General features: G+C 55.5%; 2 protein-coding genes across 2 annotated transcripts in view; one reads left to right on the forward strand and one right to left on the reverse strand.

Annotated features, from left to right (window-relative positions):
• Window positions 1-158: 158 nt before the first annotated feature.
• On the reverse strand, window positions 159-7,163 carry AANAT (aralkylamine N-acetyltransferase). Its single transcript, XM_010407606.4, has 4 exons — window positions 5,944-7,163; window positions 2,423-2,734; window positions 1,512-1,666; window positions 159-1,172 (listed from the first exon to the last, which is right to left on the reverse strand). Exons 2-4 carry the CDS (start codon window positions 2,577-2,579, stop codon window positions 867-869), a joined length of 618 nt encoding a protein of 205 aa, XP_010405908.2. The 5' UTR covers window positions 2,580-2,734; window positions 5,944-7,163; the 3' UTR covers window positions 159-866.
• A 6,078-nt stretch (window positions 7,164-13,241) lies between these two features.
• The window catches only part of UBE2O (ubiquitin conjugating enzyme E2 O), a 62,368-nt gene continuing 57,545 nt past the window's right edge, over window positions 13,242-18,064 (forward strand). Inside the window, exon 1 of the mRNA XM_039562221.1 lies at window positions 13,242-13,662. Within this exon, the coding sequence (XP_039418155.1) occupies window positions 13,285-13,662 (378 nt within the window). The 5' untranslated portion in view covers window positions 13,242-13,284. The remainder of the gene's footprint in view (window positions 13,663-18,064) is intronic.

An 18,064-nucleotide genomic window follows, 5' to 3' on the forward strand; every position in this document is an offset into this window, starting at 1 on the left:
CCACCCTTCACTGAATGACCTGAGGTTGGATTTGCCCCTTCTCCCTTGAGGCTGAGGTACCCCAAGGGGTGCTGGATGTCCCCTCATGCCAGCTGGTGCCCTCCCTCCGGCCATCGTGGTGGGGTCATGGTCAAAGCAGGGCAGGAATACGCATGGGCTGTGTAGAAAATCACCACCACATCTTTTATTTGCTGCTTTCCAACAACCTGAGTTGTTTGCAGAAGGCTTGTCCTGGGCCGGCTGTGGGTCTGGGACAGGGAGGACCAAGTGGTTTGGACTGGTTCCCTGGGGAGGCTCTGCAGTGTGCAGCTGAGGGTGGCTGTGGGCTGGGAATGTGCTCCAAGGGCTCTGGAAAGATGTCTGTGGGCAGGGGGGTGGCTGCCACGACCCCTGCCTGGTCTGGGGGCTGTTCAGGGAGGGCTTGGCCATGGTGTGCTCTGCTCGTGGTGGTGATGGTGGTGGAAAGGGGTGCCAGGCTGGGGCACATTGTTTGTGGGGGCTGTGCTGGGTGTCTCAGCAAACTGCGGTGGGTGGAGGTGCCCTCAAACCAGCAGAGCCCCCAGCCCTTCCCAGGGCAAAGCCTTTCCATCCCAGGGGGCTCATGGCCCTGCAGCCCACCCAGACCCGCCAGCGCAGCCCTGGCTAAGGCAGAGCCCAGGGAGCTGATGCTTCCAGCAGGACCTGGCAGGAATCTCTGTCCCCAGCCCCGCAGGGATGGCGTGGGGCCAGGCTGATGTGGCTGGAAGGCAGATGTGGCAGAGGGAGTAGCTGCAGCCAGGGCCAGGTGGGGAAGATGCATCACAGTGGTGGGGACGGAGAGGGGCTGCAGCCTCTCGTCCCCGCAGGCAGGCCGGAGCAGAGGCGGCTCAGCAGCCGCTGTTCCTGCGCATGAAGGCGTGTCCCCGCACGGGGTGCTGCATCTCCACGAAGGCCAGGTCCTTCACCGTCACCTCGCAGGGCCCCAGCGCCTCGAAGCCGCACTTCTGGTAGAAGGGCACGAGGAAGGCCTCGCACATGAGCAGGGCGCGGCGGGCGAAGGGCAGGCAGCGCAGGTGCTGCAGGTAGCGCCACATCAGGATGGAGCCCTTGCCCTGCTGGCGGACGGTGCGGTGCACGGCCAGCACGTGGATGTGCACGGCCGAGCCCTGCGGCTTGTGCAGGGTCAGCGCTGCCTGCGAGGGGGGGACAGGGGTTATCCCATCCTGCTTCTTCTTCTCCACCCCAAAGAACCAGGGTACACATCCACCCCATCCCTGTTCGCCTCCCCCCCATCGTCCTCGGAGAGTTTTTAATTTTAAAATGAATGTTGAGGGGAATTACTTGGCGTATTTTTTAACAGCACCGTTTAAATTAATTAATGAGAAAGTTCATTTTCACCAGAGCAGCCCTGTAGCGGTTAGTCCTAGGAGAAGATTTTGGGAGTAGCCTCAGGGCTCTGGGGAGCTTCTCCTGGTCCCCAGGCTCTGGCAGTGCCTCTCCGAGTGCACAAGGTGGGAAGGACTGGGTCTCACCTGGCTGAGCCTCTCCTGGTCCCAGAGGGAGCCGATGATGAACGCCACGAGCCGCCCTTCCTCAAACCAGCCGAGGGACAGCTCTGGGCACAGGTTCAGAAAGTGGCGGATCTCATCCAGGTGCAGGGGACAGTCCCCAGAGACCGATATAAAGGCTGGAGGGGGACAGTGGTGAGCACTCTGGTGAGAGAGACAAAGCACCCCCGGCCCAGAAAAACTCCCAGCATTGATGTAGGGGAGGGAAAGTGGGACGTGATGGGGAGAGATGGCATGTGTCCTGCTGCCTGCTAGGTCTAAAGGAGTTCTGAGGGACATGGATGGTTCCAGGGAGCAGTTCTGCTCCTCCAGAAGCAGTTCCCCATGGCCCAGTGACCGGCTTCTAACTCTGCGGATTCCAGAGCTACAGCAGCGGGTGCTGAATTGAACCCTCCCTCCTGGCATCTCCCCAGCCGCCCCTGCCCTTGGAGAGGAGGGAGAAATGGGCTGGGTGAGGCTGGGTGAGCGAAGCTAGGGTGGAGGAAATGGGGGAAGGTTGCCAGGATGGCATCTGAAAGTGCCCCTGTGCAGTAGGAGGCAGACCATGGTGTCCTTCCTCCCACTTCCCCTTTTCCTATCCTACCCACTGGCTCTCACAGGGCTGTTTTGGGAAAGCTGCTCCTCACTGACCTGGTCCTACTCAGCATCACCTCCCAGCATCCCCACCCCAGGGTGAGCTGGTTCTCCAGCTCATTAACCACAGTTCCCCCACCTCTTTAGGGAGCCCGCGGTGGCCTGGCCGCAAGTCACGGCCACTGCATCCCTCCCACGAGGGCACACATGGGGGAATTTGCCATTACAAGGAGCACAAGAGAAACAGATGCAAAGGGATCCAGCTGATGCCACCAGCAGGACCCCCCGGGCCCCGTCCTTACCTTCGCGCTCGATCTCGAACACGCTGACCGCGTCCTCGGGGCTGAGGCAGCGGAACTCGCTGGCGGGCAGCGTGTGCCGGCGCTGGCCCCCGGGCGAGCTGCGGGGCGACCGCAGGTGGACCGGCTTCAGGAAGGGCAACGCGCTGAGCGCCGACATCCTCCCCGTCCTCCTCCTCCTTCTCCTCCTTCTCCTCCTCCTCCTCCTCCTCCTCCTCTCCCTGCCTGGCTCCCTCTGTTCGGGGCAGCCTCTGCCGGCTCCCACGCCCTTTATTCCGGCCAAGCTCCTGCAGCACCGTGAGCCAGCGGAAGCACCTGTTGATGACAGACAGGATGAGGCAGCTCGTCCCCCTTTCCCATAGGGGTGTGTGTGTATGTACAGCAAATGCCTGCCCGCAGTGACCCCAGCCGCCCTCCCTGTGAGCTGGGGAACACAGGAGGCTGGCACCAGCTGTGAGCTGAGCAAACCCCGGCGTGACAAAAGCACAGTGATCCAGGTGGTGGGACAGAGCAAGGAGAAGGGCCAGGGCTGTTAGAAGCGGTGCAGGTGTGGGGCTGAGCATCCTGCCCAACATTGCCCAGCCCACGGCAGTGGGATGGGCAGGAGAACCCCAGAGCAAGTCCAGCTGCTACCCTGGGGACAGGCAGGGTGGGATGTGGCTGCAGGAAGCCAAGAGCTGTAAAATAAGCATCTATCTGTGTGAAAGTTCCCTGTGATGCTCTGGTGCGAGAGGTCAGTGCCAGGCCACAGAGGTGCCCTGACAAGGACACACATCAGGCAGCCAGAGCCACCTCCTCCAGACAGCAGGAGCTGACAGGATTTACTCCCTTCTCTAACTCACTCAGCAGGTGAGTGACACAGTTTAACCTCTGCTGGCTCTTAGGTCATGTCCACGCTCACAGAGCTGGGTCCTTGGCAGGATTGAGCAGGTGACTGAGGCTAAAGCCTCGGGTGTCCTCCCTGGTGAGGTGCCCCAGGAGCTTTGGGTGGCATGATCCCACCAGACACAGCCCAGGCCAGGCCAGGACACTCCACCTTCAACATGGGTTCCCCCAAGAGGGTCACCAACACCCGAGGCCATCCGGCAGCACCCATCCTGCACAGCCCAGACAAATCCCTTGACCTGGATCAGGGCCTGTAGCTTCAATCTGCTTCTGCTTTCACGTGTGAGTGAACCGAGTTAATAAACCCAAAGAGAACCACAAACTGAGTGAGTAACTTCACTAAGCACATGCATCCTGCAGACAGAAATTGTGAGAATGGCTATCAGAGCCATCCATTCAAACATCCATCTGAACTCAGACCAATATTCAAGCAATTTCCAGCAAAGCCAGGTCATTTTTGATTATTGTTTCAGAGGTGCCGGCTTTCCCTGCTAATTATAGGCTTGCCTCCAGCTAATAGGATTTATGGAAACAAAAGCATTACCAGCACAAACATTGCACAGGGCACCACCGGCGCAAGCTGGGAATTTTCCATCCCGAAATGCCGAGGGCTGGATGCTTGAAATGCCAGTCTTATCCCGTCTGAGGCGAGACAGGGTGGTCTCAGGATTTATTTTCAATGAATCACTGGTTTGGCTGTGGGTATGTGTCTAAGAGATCAGATCCATCAGGGAGAGGGGCTTTCCTTGGCAGGGGAATTATTTAGCATCTCCAGTTCTCATTCCAGTCACCAAGGACTGACTGAACTGGTGCTGGGAATAGGTGGTTCATGCTCCTGCAGGAGGGAAGTGAAATGGGGTGAGCTGGGGGGGAGAGTGGGGTGCTGGGGGGGTGGGGGGGCGGGTGTAGTGTTTGTAGAGCTTATTATCAAATCTTCTGGAGCTCCTCATCCTGCTAATTGGATTAGGGACTCATCTGCATGAGTAAATCCCAGAGTAGACAAGAGGGTAAACTCAGGGGTCCTTGAAAATGCAGTGGGGGTTTGATCCTGGGGGCTGCTGAGTGCTTGGGGCGAGTTCTGGGGATGCTGCTGGGGAGATGCTGCTGGATCAGGCCCGGGGATGGCTGCGCAGGGATGGCAGGGCAGAGAGGTCAGTTGAATATGGCCTCAGGCAGGGCCGGAATTTCAGTTGCCATGGGAATTAGGGAGATGGATTGTGGAATCACAGAATGGTTTGGGTTGGAAAGGACTGTTAAAGGTCAGGTAGTCCACCCCCCTGCAGTGAGAAGGGACACCTTCCACCAGCCCAGGCTCCTCAGGGGTGTTTGCTCTCCAACAGCCACCATGCAGTGCTCACTGTCCAAGGACAAGTCTTCATCCCAGAGCATATGAAGGCTGGAAACAACTGAGCCATAGGAAGTCTCTATGGGAACATCTATGGAGCTGAAGGGGTCAAAACCTCGTGTTTAAGTGTCTGCTCCATTCCCATTAGAGAAAACTGGGAAAGGGCAATCAGGTCCCTCCAGCTATTTTTAGAAACTGCCTGAGACCCCAACCAGCAACACCCTGGAGCAGTAGCCAGGGAAAGGAAAAGGTTGCTCCTTGCTTGTTTTCCTTGTATTTTTTCCCCTCCACCACGTTATTCCCGGCAACCCAGGTTATACAGCTGGAGGGCTGATATATTCATGTTTGTTTTCTGGAAATGAACTTCTTGCTTTGCTTCTCAGCTCCCTGAAGAGTGGAAGGTCTTCTGGGAAGGGGGGATGCATAGAACCTGCAGAGCACAGAGGAGCCAGCAGTGCTCCCTATCCCTGGAGAGAACCATGGGCTCTGCACAGCCATGGGGCTACCATGGGAAGCATCCAACCTTCAGAGGTGAAGGAAACTCTGCCCAGGTCCCAGAGTAAGTGAGAAAAAATGATGAGGAAAATTCTGTCTCCATGATGATCATCATCTGTCTTCTGATGCTCCAACAAAGCCTCCTATATTTGTTCAAGTCACTTATACCCCAGGCTGAATTTCGTGCTGTGACTCCTTGCCAGACTTGCCTGAGATGAGCCCACTACGCTTGTGTGTCATAGCAGTGAACCAAGAGCTTGCTCTGTAATTTTTCCCTGCCCTGACTTGTGTTTGTGCACCAGAAATGAGAGCATCCCCATGGTCCAGAGAGATGCTCACATGTAAAGAAACAGGCAGGTGCACAGTACCCCCCTGGCAGCATCTTTTACCAAGTTATGAATTGTCTGCCTGAGTTTGGAGGTGGATTTTTAAAATTACTTGATAGCACGGAGTTATTCACCCAGTTTTAAAGTCAAATACTTTAAAAAGTGCAAAAGAGCTTAAGTTCTTCCCACCCCCAGAACACGGAGGGTTTCAGTGAGAAGAGTCCCTACAGCTGGGTTTTGGGAGCAGGTGTTGGAAGTGTAGGGGTGAGATGGGGGCTGGGATGAGAGTCACACCCTTCCCTGTCCCAAAACCACTTCTCAGCAAGCTAAGCTCCCTATACCAACCTCCCACCCCTCTGGGGAAATCCCCCTCATCCTGGGATACAGGACCAAGTCACGGTGGCCAGGGGACCACCAGCTGTCCCCAAGGCTGTCAGTGCCCCCCAGGATGTGACAGGAATGTGGGTGCTTACCAGCCGGGGAGCCCACGCCGCTCCCTGCCCGCCTGGCTCCAGGGGTGCCGTCTCAGCGCTGGCTGGAGAGGAGGATGTGGGATTTTGCCTTCCCTCCACTGTCTGCTGCATCCTCCACAGCCCCTGCTTGTATATATTTGTTATTTATGGAGCACGTGATGACATCCTAAGGAGTTTAGAACTCCGATGAAAGACGGGGAGAGGTGAGAGGCTTTAAGGTGACAGGCCAGCAAAGGGATCACTTCAGGGTCTGTTGGGTTTTTTTCCCTGGCGTGACTGGCTGCAGAGGGATAAAGCATTTAGCTGATTGCCCTGCTCTGAGGGCCGGGCAGGGAGAGCAGGGGACTCAGCCAGGACAGGCAGCACTGTCCTGTACCTGATCCTGACCTCTCCAACAGCATCAGGAGCCCGTAAGAAGCCAAAGGCAGCCCTGCCCAGAGTGGATGAGCTTTCTTTGGGGAAGGATGGGGAGGCTGCTGGTTGTGCCGGGCGTGATCATTGCTTGGGCTTGAGTGGGGGGAAGTTTCTCAGGGGAATCATCTGATTCCATGTAGGATGGGGAGTCAGACATAAGGTTTCTTGCCCAAGGAACTTATTCCAAAACCCAAGCATCTCTCCCCCATGCAGCCCTCTGTCCGTGGGTGCTGTTACATAAGAAACCGGACAGGCAGAGCCAGCAATGTTTGTCCCCATCAGGACACGTGTAATAAAAGGGAGATTATCCCAGAGGGGAGCGTGATGTCGGCATCATCATTATCATTGGGAAGCAGATGCAGTCCTGAAAGAAGCCTGGAGCAGAGGGCAGAGCTGGCTTTGCTCCACTGGAGACATTTCCAGGGCAGCTCTGGACCTGCTTTAGCTTCCAGCCATGGGCAAAGTGACCTGGAGCTACGCCCTTATCTCTCTCTTTTAAGCTTTTTCGTGGAATCAAAACAGAAGTATGACCCAGCAGCTTTCTACTCTTCAGAAATGGCTTTTTGGAGCAACTCCCAGCCATTAAAGCAGCCCAGCAAAGCAGAGGTTGGCCCGTGGCTGGAGTAGTCAAGCAGGGATGCTGCATTCCACAGTTTCAGCTGCATCTCTCTTCCTGCTCCCCACACAGCTGCAGAGGGTCAACAACTCCATTAAATTAGAGCCACAGCAGTGTGCCTGGATTTGCATATTTAGCAGCTCTCTCAGCATCTTCAAAGAGCCCCGAGCTGTCACTGTGGCCCCACAGCAGGGCTGGTCCCTCTGTTGGAGTACCCACTCAGGAAGACAGCAATTATCTCCGGGTAGGATTTGCAGCGAGGGGCGACATGTGGGAGGCAGATGAATCACGACTCGGCCCCCCCTCTGCCAGGGCTTGAGAATGAAGCCATGCACACGCAGCTCAGGGGCTCTTCAGCTGCGCCGTGCTGTGTCTCCTGCCCTGCCGTGCCCCATTATCCCGGTGCTCAGCGGATTAAGCTGCTTGTGGTGTCTGCAGCCCCGGCTTTGAGGCAGGGTCTGCCATCACGGGATTCAGATGGCATCGGGAACCTATCCTGTGTGACGCCATTGGGGCGGTTTCTCTCTCAGACTCACGTAATTGCGTAATTCCCAAGCTTCTTTCCCTGTTTAGCACCTTCCTCTGGCTTAGCCATGGGCACCCACATTTTCAAGAGGGTGACGCTTTTCTCCTGGCAATGGCCTAGCAGCAGGGCTCTGCAGTTTGGCATTGCTGCAAGGTCAGCTGTGGGCTCTGATTTCCTTCTCCCTCATCTCCTCCCTTTTCATCGTTCGTGCTGGTGCTTGTCATTGCTGTAACTTCCCAGCAGGATGCAGCTCTTTGGACATAGTCGGTATTCTCAGCACTTGCCAGGCTGCCCACCTGCTGCTTCTATCCCCCAGTGCTCCCTCTCATGCTGCCAGGAGTGGTTTTAATTCACCGGCAGCTCCTGAAAAGCCAGCAGGCTTCCAGCTTTTCCTCTGGAGCAGGACATTGTGGTTTAGGAACCTGCCAGCTGCTGCTCTTTCAATATAGCAATGCAGGGCTCCTATGGAGGGTGGTCAGCCTCCAGCCCCGTGCTCTAAACAGGCCCTGGAGGGGCTAGTTCTGCTCTGTGCTCTGAAATGTTTATATCTATGTTTATATATTTATATATATAATATGAATAACACGCAAATATACATGTATATGTCTTTCCTCTGGCATATTCCTTTTGGCCCATCAGTGGCAGGGCTGATTCTCTCCACAGACACTCTCAGGGAGCTGGGGAAGGGATGAAAGGATGCTACTTCACAGCTTTTTTGGGTTCTCAGCAATGGTTAGGGGAAACAGGCTTTGAACTCTGGCTTTGACCTGCAGTAGATAAGCACGTGCCTTTGCAGGGCTGCTGTATCTTGCTACTCCTCTACCTTTGAGAAAAGAGAACAAACAAGTTTGGCAGACAGTTTCACCCACGTCTGCTTGGCCATGGCAACCTCAGCCAGAAGCAGGAGATTGGGTGCCAGGACCCAGCCAGGACTCTTTTGTCCCCTGCCTGGAGCACAGCACTGCTGGTGATTAACCTCCTCTCCTCTCTGTGGTCTGGGGTTTGTAACGAGGTCATGGCCACTCATGGCACAGTCCCTGGGAGGAAGGGGGTCAGTGGGGGCTGCAGGAGCTTCTCTGGGAGGAGAGGGCCAGGCAGGTGGGAAGGGGCTCAGCAGAGGCAGCCCCACCCTCCAGTCCCGGACCTCCAAGCAGTTAAGAGCCAGTCTGGCTTTGGGAAGAGGAGATTCCAGCAGTCTGGCAATTGTTGTTGGGGCATCCTGCTGTGTTACAGGAGCTGTCCTGCCTTTGATCCAGCCCCAACCCTGGCACAATGCTGCTGGGAGCCAGGGGCACCCCTGGAGATGGCTGGGGACCAGATTCCACCCGCAGGGAAGAAGAATCCTGGAGGGCAAGGCTGAGCCTGGGCCAACCCCATCGGGAGGGTTGTGAGGTCTTGGTCTCAGTGGAAAGGGTGAGAGGAGGGAGTGGAGGAGGATCGTGCTCGCATCGAGTTGTTCATGAACAGGGTGATGCTGCTCTGAGATACTTGTAGGAGAGCCAGCAGTGTTTGCTCAGGGCAGCACAACCAGAGAGGGAAGGGCTGGGAAATCACGATTCCTGCAGGATCATAGCATGGCTTGAGTTGGAAGGGCTCTCACAGACCATCTCATTCCCTGCCCACCCAGCCTCCGGAGGCTCTCCGGCCTCACAGAGACAGGATGAAGGATTGCCATGCCCTGCATCACTTGCTCGTATTTCTGTTCCCTGATGTTAATGGGGACACAGGGACTCCTGCTGAGCTCTTTGTCTGCGTGATGATGAAGATAAACCCCCAGCTGTCCCCGTGGGAGGGTCTGGAGGCATTCCCTGTGACACGAGTTGCTCTGAAAGACCTTTCCCGAAGGCACCAGCTCTTCCCAGCAGGGAAAGTACAGGGACTCTACGCGTCTGCGAAGCAGCAGAAGAGGGAAATACTGGGAGAACTGGCCAAGGAGGGGTTGCAGAGAGGAGCAGAGAGGGCTGGAAGACTCAACCTGCGCCCGAGCGCGGAGCCCCCAGCCCGACTGCAGCCCCGGGGCTCCGAGCGCAGCTGCTGCCCCTGGGGAGCCACGGGCCGGTGCCGCCCGCTCCCCCCGCCGGACCGGAGCCGCCGGGAGGCGAGAGCCCACGAGGTGGCACCAGAGCCCCGCCGCAGCCCGGCACCGGCACCGGCACCGAGCGGACATCGCGGTGCCATGGGAGCGCCGACCATCCTCCGGGCATCCCGGTGCCCCGGGAGCGCCGACCATCCCCCGGGCATCCCGGTACCCTGGGAGCGCCGACCATCCTCCGGGCATCGCGGTGCCATGGGAGCGCCGACCATCCTCCGGGCATCCCGGTACCCTGGGAGCGCCGACCATCCTCCGGGCATCGCGGTGCCCCGGGAGTGCCGACCATCCTCCGGGCATCGCGGTGCCATGGGAGCGCCGACCATCCCCCGGGCATCACGGTACCCCGGGAGCGCCGACCATCCTCCGGGCATCCCGGTACCCCGGGAGCGCCGACCATCCCCCGGGCATCACGGTACCCTCGGGCACCTGGCACCCTCCGGGAATTCCCCAGTGGACATCCTGGCACCCAGCGGTCATTCCAGTACCCTGTGGACATCCCAGAGCCATCCCCAGCAGACATCCTGCTACCCTGCTGGCATCCTCGGCACCTGCCATGCCTCCTGATATGCTGTGGGTATCCCCAGCACCTGGCAGGCTGCCCGGCACCCTGTGGGCATCCCAACACCTGCCCCTTAAACCCGGCAAGGCCTGTGCAAAGATGCCCTTCCAAGGAGGAAGGACAGAGCTTGCTTTTTACCAGTATCTACCCAGATAAAGGGTATCCTGGGTATCCCAGCACCTGCTGGGCATCTTGGCACCCTCTGGGCATTCTGACACGCCCTCGGACACGCAGTATCTCAGCAGGGAGACGCTGGTGATCTAACCTAAGTGCCATAAGGTGGTTAGATCACAGGGACAGCTTGATTCCAGGGAGGATGTTCTCCTGCAGAGTAAAGGCCATTGCTTCCCAAAACAGCCTTACCAGCAAGAGTTGTCCCTAAACTGAGCAGGGAGGCTGCTTGACACGTCTCACTTTGCAGAAGTCCTGCATGTTTTGCTGGGTGGTGTGGACTTGCAGAGTCTCTCAGTGGAGATCTGAACAGTGATGTAAAATAGGAGATGCTCATTTTGACACCCAGGCACTGTAAAATCTGAAGGCCGTCAATATTGTGACAGCCCGGGCCCTGGGCTGTTGTGTCCTAAAAAAGCAATCAGTCCTCCTTCAGTGCCACTTCCTGATGGAAGCACATCAGAGCTCCAGCTGGGATCAGAGTGCAAAAAAACACCCGGCTCGGCTCCTCCTAACGAGCAAACAGCCCTGACTTGTCCCCATTATAATCCCCCTGCCGTGAGCCCAGTCAGGGGGATAATGTGATTGTTTTCATGGCTATTTGTGGCTACCTGAAGCCCCACCACTGCTCTTCAGCACTTAATTGCCCTGAAGAGGGACAGTTTCCATCTCCACACATGATTGTGCCCATTACGGTATCTATATTTTATTAGTGGCTGTTGCAATGTACATTAAGGAGATGATGAGGAGCATCACTGTGCTGGATAAAGCTCTGCTTTGAAACCTCGAGAAGACATGGCATCAGTTTAAATGGAGTCAAAGGGCACCTTCTGCCCTTCTCAAAGGTCTGAAAGGTGCAATTCTCCCTGACTACAGAGGGAGAGGGGTTGGTACCTTGTCCACAGCTCCAGGTGGGCTGGATGGATGCCCTGGGGAGATGCGTCATACTCCCCCCTCCAGCAGAGCAATGGTCAGAGGGTGAAATCCTCATGCCAGAGGCACTCATGTGCTCTAGAAGGTCTGAATGCTGCCTATCAACCCTACACCTTGTCCACTTCACAGAGGTCAGGGCATATGGACACAGGTCTGTATTCCCATGAGCACATCCCTAGAAACAGCTGTAAACCCACAGTGGCACTAACTGGATATTGAAACTGCCTTTCCCTAGGGGTATGCTGCTATTTAGCCACCCAATGGTCCCTTTTAGCTCTATTCTATTTCTTATCCCTGGGGTTGAAGCCAAGAAATGCTCCAGCAAGGAATCACATCAACACGCTGCCTTTCTGATTAATATGATGCTGTAGGGAGCAATTAAATGCTGGGGTGGAAGCTGGGTTGGCCTGGGAGAAGACAGGGGCTGGAGGGCTTCACTGCCTGAAGCTCCCTGATTTGGAGGCAGGACAGGGATGGTTTGTACTTCTCCATCCCTTTGAGCATCCTGCTGCCCTGTCACTCACACCTTGGGGTAGTGAGGAGCTGGGCAGAGCCCCCAGTGCACCCATCACCCACACACTGCCCACCCCAGCCTCGTCTCAGCTTCTTTCCCTAAATGGCTTTAGGGCCATTTGCAAGATTGAAAAATCCCAGCAGGCCTGAGGACAGGGTTCTGGAATTTAGGAGGCAAGCATGGGCAGATCTTTATCCTGGTTGCTTTTCCTGCAAGGAGAAACCTTGGAAGGTGGACTGGTAGCCAGCTGGTTGATCCAGCCAAGGCAGAGCAGTCTGGGAGGGAGAGGGTAAGAGGGAAAACACTGTTCTGCTGCTCCTGGGGTATTTTATGCAAGAGAACAATTTAGGCTGAGGATTTCAGGCATTTTCTTGCTATTCAAGCCAGTGCTGCACAGGTGGGGAGATCCAGGGAGAGAAGAGGCAGGATATGTTGTGGTAAAAGACAGGCAGTGAAGGCTATTTTGGATTCCTTTAGTCCTTTGCCTGCCAGAGCAGCAGGATCTGCTCAAAAAAACTTTTCTATTTACAAAATCTCTGCAGACAGAGGGGGAAAAATCCTTAGAATCAATGAAGCCAAATATTCGGCTCATTTGCACACCCTAATGAGGGCTTCTAGGAGCCACGAAAAGCAAGATCAGGCTTTGATGTCAGCTGGAGAGCAGCTCCCAGCATCGAGCAGTGCCCAGTGCCAGGATGGACCCCCATCTGTGCCCAGGAAGAGGGATCTGTAAACAGCACAGCCCCCATCACTGGCGAGTGGGAGATGATGCAGGGCAGCCCACGGCGACTGAGAACTGGGGGATGATGCAGCACAGTGTCCCCCCATCACTGCGGCTCAGAGACGATGCAGTGCAGCCCCCCCATCTCCGGGGACCAGGGCATGATGCACTGCAGGCTCCTCCATCCCTGGGGACGATGCAATGCCGCCTCCCCCCCATCCCTGGGAATCAGAGGAGGACGCAGCCCCCCCCCCCCCCATTCCTGGGGACGATGACGCAATCCCCCTATCCCTGGGGATTAGAGGACGATGCAGCCCCCCCCCCCCCATCCCTGGGGATTAGAGGACGACGCAGCCCCCCCATCCCTGGGGCCACTGACGCGGCGCAGCCCCCTATCCCCGGGGATGATGCAGCGCAGCCCCCCGCATCCCTGGGGATCAGAGGACGATGCAGTCCCCCATCCGCGGGGCCGATGATGCAATCCCCCCATGCCCGGGGATCAGCAGACGATGCAGCCCCCCCAGCCCGGGGCCGGTAACGCAGCGCAGCCCCCCGGCCCCGGCCCCGGTCCCCCCTCGCCCCCCGGTCCCTCCCCGTCCCCGCCCTCCCCTCCCGCCCCTCCCCGCGGTGGGCGTGGCCTGTGCCCGCGGTGGGCGGGGCGTGCCGGTGCTGTGGGCGTGGCCTGTGCCGGTGCTGTGGGCGTGGCCTCCGCTGGCCCCGCCCCCCGGCCGTTACTTGCCGCCCCTCCCCTGCCCTCCCCCTCCTGCCGGCCGCGCGCTCCCGCTCACCGGCGCCATGGCGGAACAGCCCGAGGAGGGGGCACCGGCACCGCCGGCAGCGGCACCCCCGGCTCCCCCCGCCGCGCTGCCCCTCTCCGCCCCGCCGGGCGGTTCACAGCGCCTCCTCTTCTCCCACGACCTGGTGTCGGGCCGCTACCGCGGCTCCGTGCGCTTCGGCCTGGTGCGCCTCATCCACGGCGAGGACTCGGAGGAGGACTCTGAGGAGGGCGGGCGCGGGGCCGCGGCCGGCGGCGCCGCCAGCTCGGGCGGCTCCGAGTCGGGAGGCCCTGGCGCCGGCGGCGGGGAGGAGGGCCGCGCCAGCCCGCTGCGGCGGGGCTACGTGCGGGTGCAGTGGTACCCGGAGGGCATCAAGCAGCACGTCAAGGAGACCAAGGTAACCGGGGTGGGGGGCGGCCCGCGGCCTGCACGGGCCCGGGTCCCTCCCCGGGGGGCTGGCGCCGGTTGCAAGACCGGGGCGCCGCCTCGGAGGCCTCCTGGGGCAGGGCCTGCACGGCCTGCGGGGCTGCGGGGTCGGGTGCGCTGGAGGCTCCCGAGCAGGAGGTTGCTGCCCTTTTTCCCCCGTGACGCCCGTCCTTGCCCGCCCGTGCAGCGAGCAGCCGGAGCGGGGAAGGGGGACGGTGTCCTCCAGAGGGTGGAATGCCGTTCCTTCCCTTCATCACACTCCCTCTGGCCGCCCAGCATGGATGCTGCTGCCTTGCGCTGGTGGTAGAGCATGGCTGCTCTGCTGAGGCACTGGGGCTTGGTGGCATAAGGAGCAGCGTGCCTGTGAAGGTGATTTGAGGGAACTTCCAGACATCTCTTACTTGCTGGAGTTGTAGGGCAGTGTCCCAGCCTTTATTGCCCGGTGTCGTCATTGCCTGTTTAGGAGAGTCAACAGCTGAGCAGGGAAACCTCCCCTGGATAAAGATTTCAGCAGGAAGCAACCACGGTTTGCATCTGCCCTTGTTTACGTGAGCATTTACCCCTTGCTAATGAGGCACGCGTAAATCTGTGGCATCTTAATTATATCTGACAAGCCACAAGGTGTAGGTCTGCGCTGGAATATTCCCACTTCCCAAAGTTGGTCTGGCCTGGGGTTTTAGCCCAGGCTGACAGACAGTTCAGAGACAAAAGCGGGCGAGGGGGGCACTGTAATAGAGCACAAAGGGGCTGCCAGGGATGGGCGTTGCACTGAGCAGAAAGGGCTCCTGCACTGTCCCTGCAGGGTCCCCCTGCTCCTCTGGGCTGGCAGTGGAAAGCAGGAGGCTTCTGGAGAACCCGTCTGCTTTGCTGTCTCAGAAATGGCCCTGCACGCTGCAGGAGAGAGGGGGGACTGAGAGGAAGAAAGGTGTGTTGCAGTCCTAAAGGCATCGCTAGGATTGCCAGTGCTACAGAATGAGCTAAATTTAGGTGGTAGTGTCATTAGACACGTGACCACTTGGAGATAAGGAAAATGAAAACAGGTATTCTGAAAAGATACTGCCATGTGATGTATTTCTACCTTAAAAGAAAAAAAAAGCCTCTTTTCTCTAAAAAAAACTCCGTGATTCAATCACTGCAGCCTTCCAGTAAAATCTTTGTGTGTTGTTGCAGCAAAAATTTGTCCCAAGTTGAGTTTGGTTTTCAGTGTCTAAACAAAGCCACCTCCATTTAGGTGCGTAAACACAGATTTAGTTGTGTCTGTTGGGTTCCCAAATCCAGAAGTGTTAGCTCTGACTTGAGTCACTTGGTAACTGCACCCATTGCAGTGTTAGAAAAAGCTGGACTGAGGAGGATCAGAAATCAAAGACAGTTATGTAAATAAACTGTCTTTCCTTTTAGTGCTGCTGCTCTGGTCTAGGTGCCTTTACCACTCAGGTAATGGACCCTGGGGAGAAGCTTCCTGAATGCTTGAGAAATTTAGGTGTACTTCTATTGATTTTTTTTTTTTTTTTTTCATTTGAAAAGCTGCCCACTAACCAAATTGAGAGGCATTGTGTACAGTCTGCACTGCAGCTCAGGATTGCTGAAAACAAACCTGATGCCACTGGAAGCATGCAGTGTGAGTGATCATGGTTTTGTGGTTATAATTGGGTTTTTTAGCTGTCTGCTGACCCAGCCCCTTTTGGGTTCCACTGATGTGTGAGAACCAGCTGGGTAAGCCTGACACGCTTGTCATTGTCTGTGCTGGGAGGGGTACAAACCATAGGCATTATATGGTTATCCTAGGTCTAAAGTTTGTTGGGTTTTTGGTGCTGTTACCTACAGGTACCTCTTTTGGCTGTGCCTGACTCTCTAGCATCTTTGGTTGTGAGAGTCTTGTGTGATGACCTTAAAACGTTGACCTGTCCTAGTCACAGCTAAACCATGGACTCCAGAGGATGCCTGTTGCTCTCTTCTATTTCCTTTTATTTCCCTTAACTCTGAAATGGGCAGAGGGTAAAGATGCTCTTGAGGCTAGGACTTTTGTGTGCCTATTTTGTGTGTTAGGTCCTGCTTCCACACAGAAGGCTGGTTGCCTGTCTACCTCCTGTTTGGCAGGTGCTTCAGGATCTGGGAATCCTGGTGTGTGTATTGGATAGAGCGAATAACTGAGGGAGAAATAAAGTTGTTGGAAATACTGAGTCCAGTGAAACAGCACCTTTGGCTTCCAGTGCAAAGGTCAAAAGCAACTTTCTGTACCCAGTTATGATCCTTGAGCTTTCCTATCTTTTCTTGGACAGTTTGGGGTTTTTTTTCATGGAGGTTGTTATTTTTGCTGTTGCTTCTGGAAGTTCAACACTTGCTGTTGCTCTTTCCTGTTGGGAATGGTAGGCAGAATGCCACTTAAACCCAGGCACACAATTACTGATGTTAATCAGTAATAGAAGCTTTCTCTTGAGATAGAGCCTAGCAGTGCAAAGCCCCACCAGCTCCTCCAGTAATTGTATATGTGAGCACATTCCTGCTTTTGGTTCCCCTGTTAATAGTCATTAGCAGCATGAAAACAATGATGTGAATAAAAGAAGAGCCAGGATTTCTTACCCTCTGGCTTCAAGTGCTTCTTTCCTGCTTTCCCTGGCCATATCACCCATTTAAGGCACTGGGAAATCACCGTTGCTGAGTATTGTAAAACCCAAGCAGACATGGAAGGAGAAAGCTTCCCTTTCCAAATATATTTGCCATCCGTGTCTTGCCTGACCCAACAAATCTGCAGAGCAATTCTTCTGGCTGGCTAAAGCCAAATCTCTGGATGTAACTTGGAAGGCAGGTTTGGAAGTACTATGAGCTGCTGTGAACACCTGATGCTTTTTCTAAATTATCAGGAGTACTTGGGACCCAGCTGAATTTTAATTTCAGGATCTCTCAGCTGTAGTTCAGCATTCCTGCTGCACACTTGAGTTGCCTTTGGGAACTTTATGGAAACATTTGAACATATTGGGTATATAGTCAGGCTCTGGGGACTTCAAAATGCTGCTGCCCTTCCTCCTGCCTCTTCCCTGAAAGCCTCAGACCTCTCTGCCACCTTTCATTTTCACAAAGCCTGGGCGAGGCAGATAGGCCGCTTGTGCAGCTGGGGCAAATGGAAAGTGCAGGTGTTGTGTTTCAGCACCTTATCTGAAGGCCTTCAGCCAGCCAGGCCTCCTGAGTTCCCTGTGCCTGCCTCTGGGAGCACGGGCTTGGTGTGATGCTGTGATACACAGGCAGTGCTGGTTGATGTATGTGTAGGGACCATTGCAGGACCCCAGGTTTGCCATAAGAGTCAAGGTGCAATTTTTAAAAAGTTTTTAGCAGTTTTTTTTTGTAAGGTCCAGAATACAACTTAGTTTGGATGACTCTCTTACCTCATTCAGCTTTGTTTTGGAAACAGATTCAAACTATGAGGACTTCTCAGACATAAACCAGTGGCTGATAAACTCATTACCTGGAAATTACCTGATGTTACCTCCAGAAGGCTCTATATGAATTCAGCTCTGCTTCATCCCACACAGACCTTCTGTTCTTTTCCACCCTTTGCTCCTGTAATTTCCTAACCTCAGGTACTGGGTCATGGATCTAACACAAGGTCACAGGAGAAGTTTCTGAAGATCGTCAGGGTCTGTTTTCCCTGTGTCCATTCACAGCCACTCTCAGCCCTCACTGCTGGGATCCCAGCCCATCAGCATGTGCCCTTCAGACGTTAATCCTAGCTAGTGACTGCAGCCTATTTACAACTGAGGGATGAAAACAGCCTTAAAAATCTTCCATCTTCAAACCTGGCGAGGTGTTGGCCATCTGGAAGTGCAGTGGAACAGTGTGGGTACATTGGAGCAGGTGAAGAGGGATTGTAGGATCCTTTTCAGGGGCCATGAGGAAATGCTGGCCAAAAACAGTGCCAAACTCTGGATCTGTTGCAGCACACAAATTCCATGCCCATAAACTATTAATAGTGAGTTTTACTGGGTGAGGAAGCTGTATCTAACCCTCTTCTTGCATCTGACATTTCAGTTAGTCTCCCAGGGGGGTTCTTTGAAACCACCTGATGTTTGTAGCTGTTAGAGACAGAAAAGGCTTACTGGAATTTTTGCAGTTCTGCATAATACAGAACCAATTAATGTGTGACCTTTCCATCCTGTCAGTATCATTGCAAGGTTAGGTACCCTTGGGTCAATTCCCTGTTTTGATTTGTTTGGCTCTTGTGATATAGACTTGGGGATCATCATTAATATTTTACTGCAAAAGTGGAATCTGGCACAATTCACAGTGTGGAAGTCTCAGGAGTACTAAATATTGTACACTGTTACTGCTTTGTGTACTGTGTGCAGAGTGAATTGGTAATTCAGGAGTTGAAAGTGGCC

Source organism: Corvus cornix, chromosome 18 (assembly GCF_000738735.6).
Source record: "Corvus cornix cornix isolate S_Up_H32 chromosome 18, ASM73873v5, whole genome shotgun sequence".
Taxonomy (NCBI): Eukaryota; Metazoa; Chordata; class Aves; order Passeriformes; family Corvidae; genus Corvus; species Corvus cornix.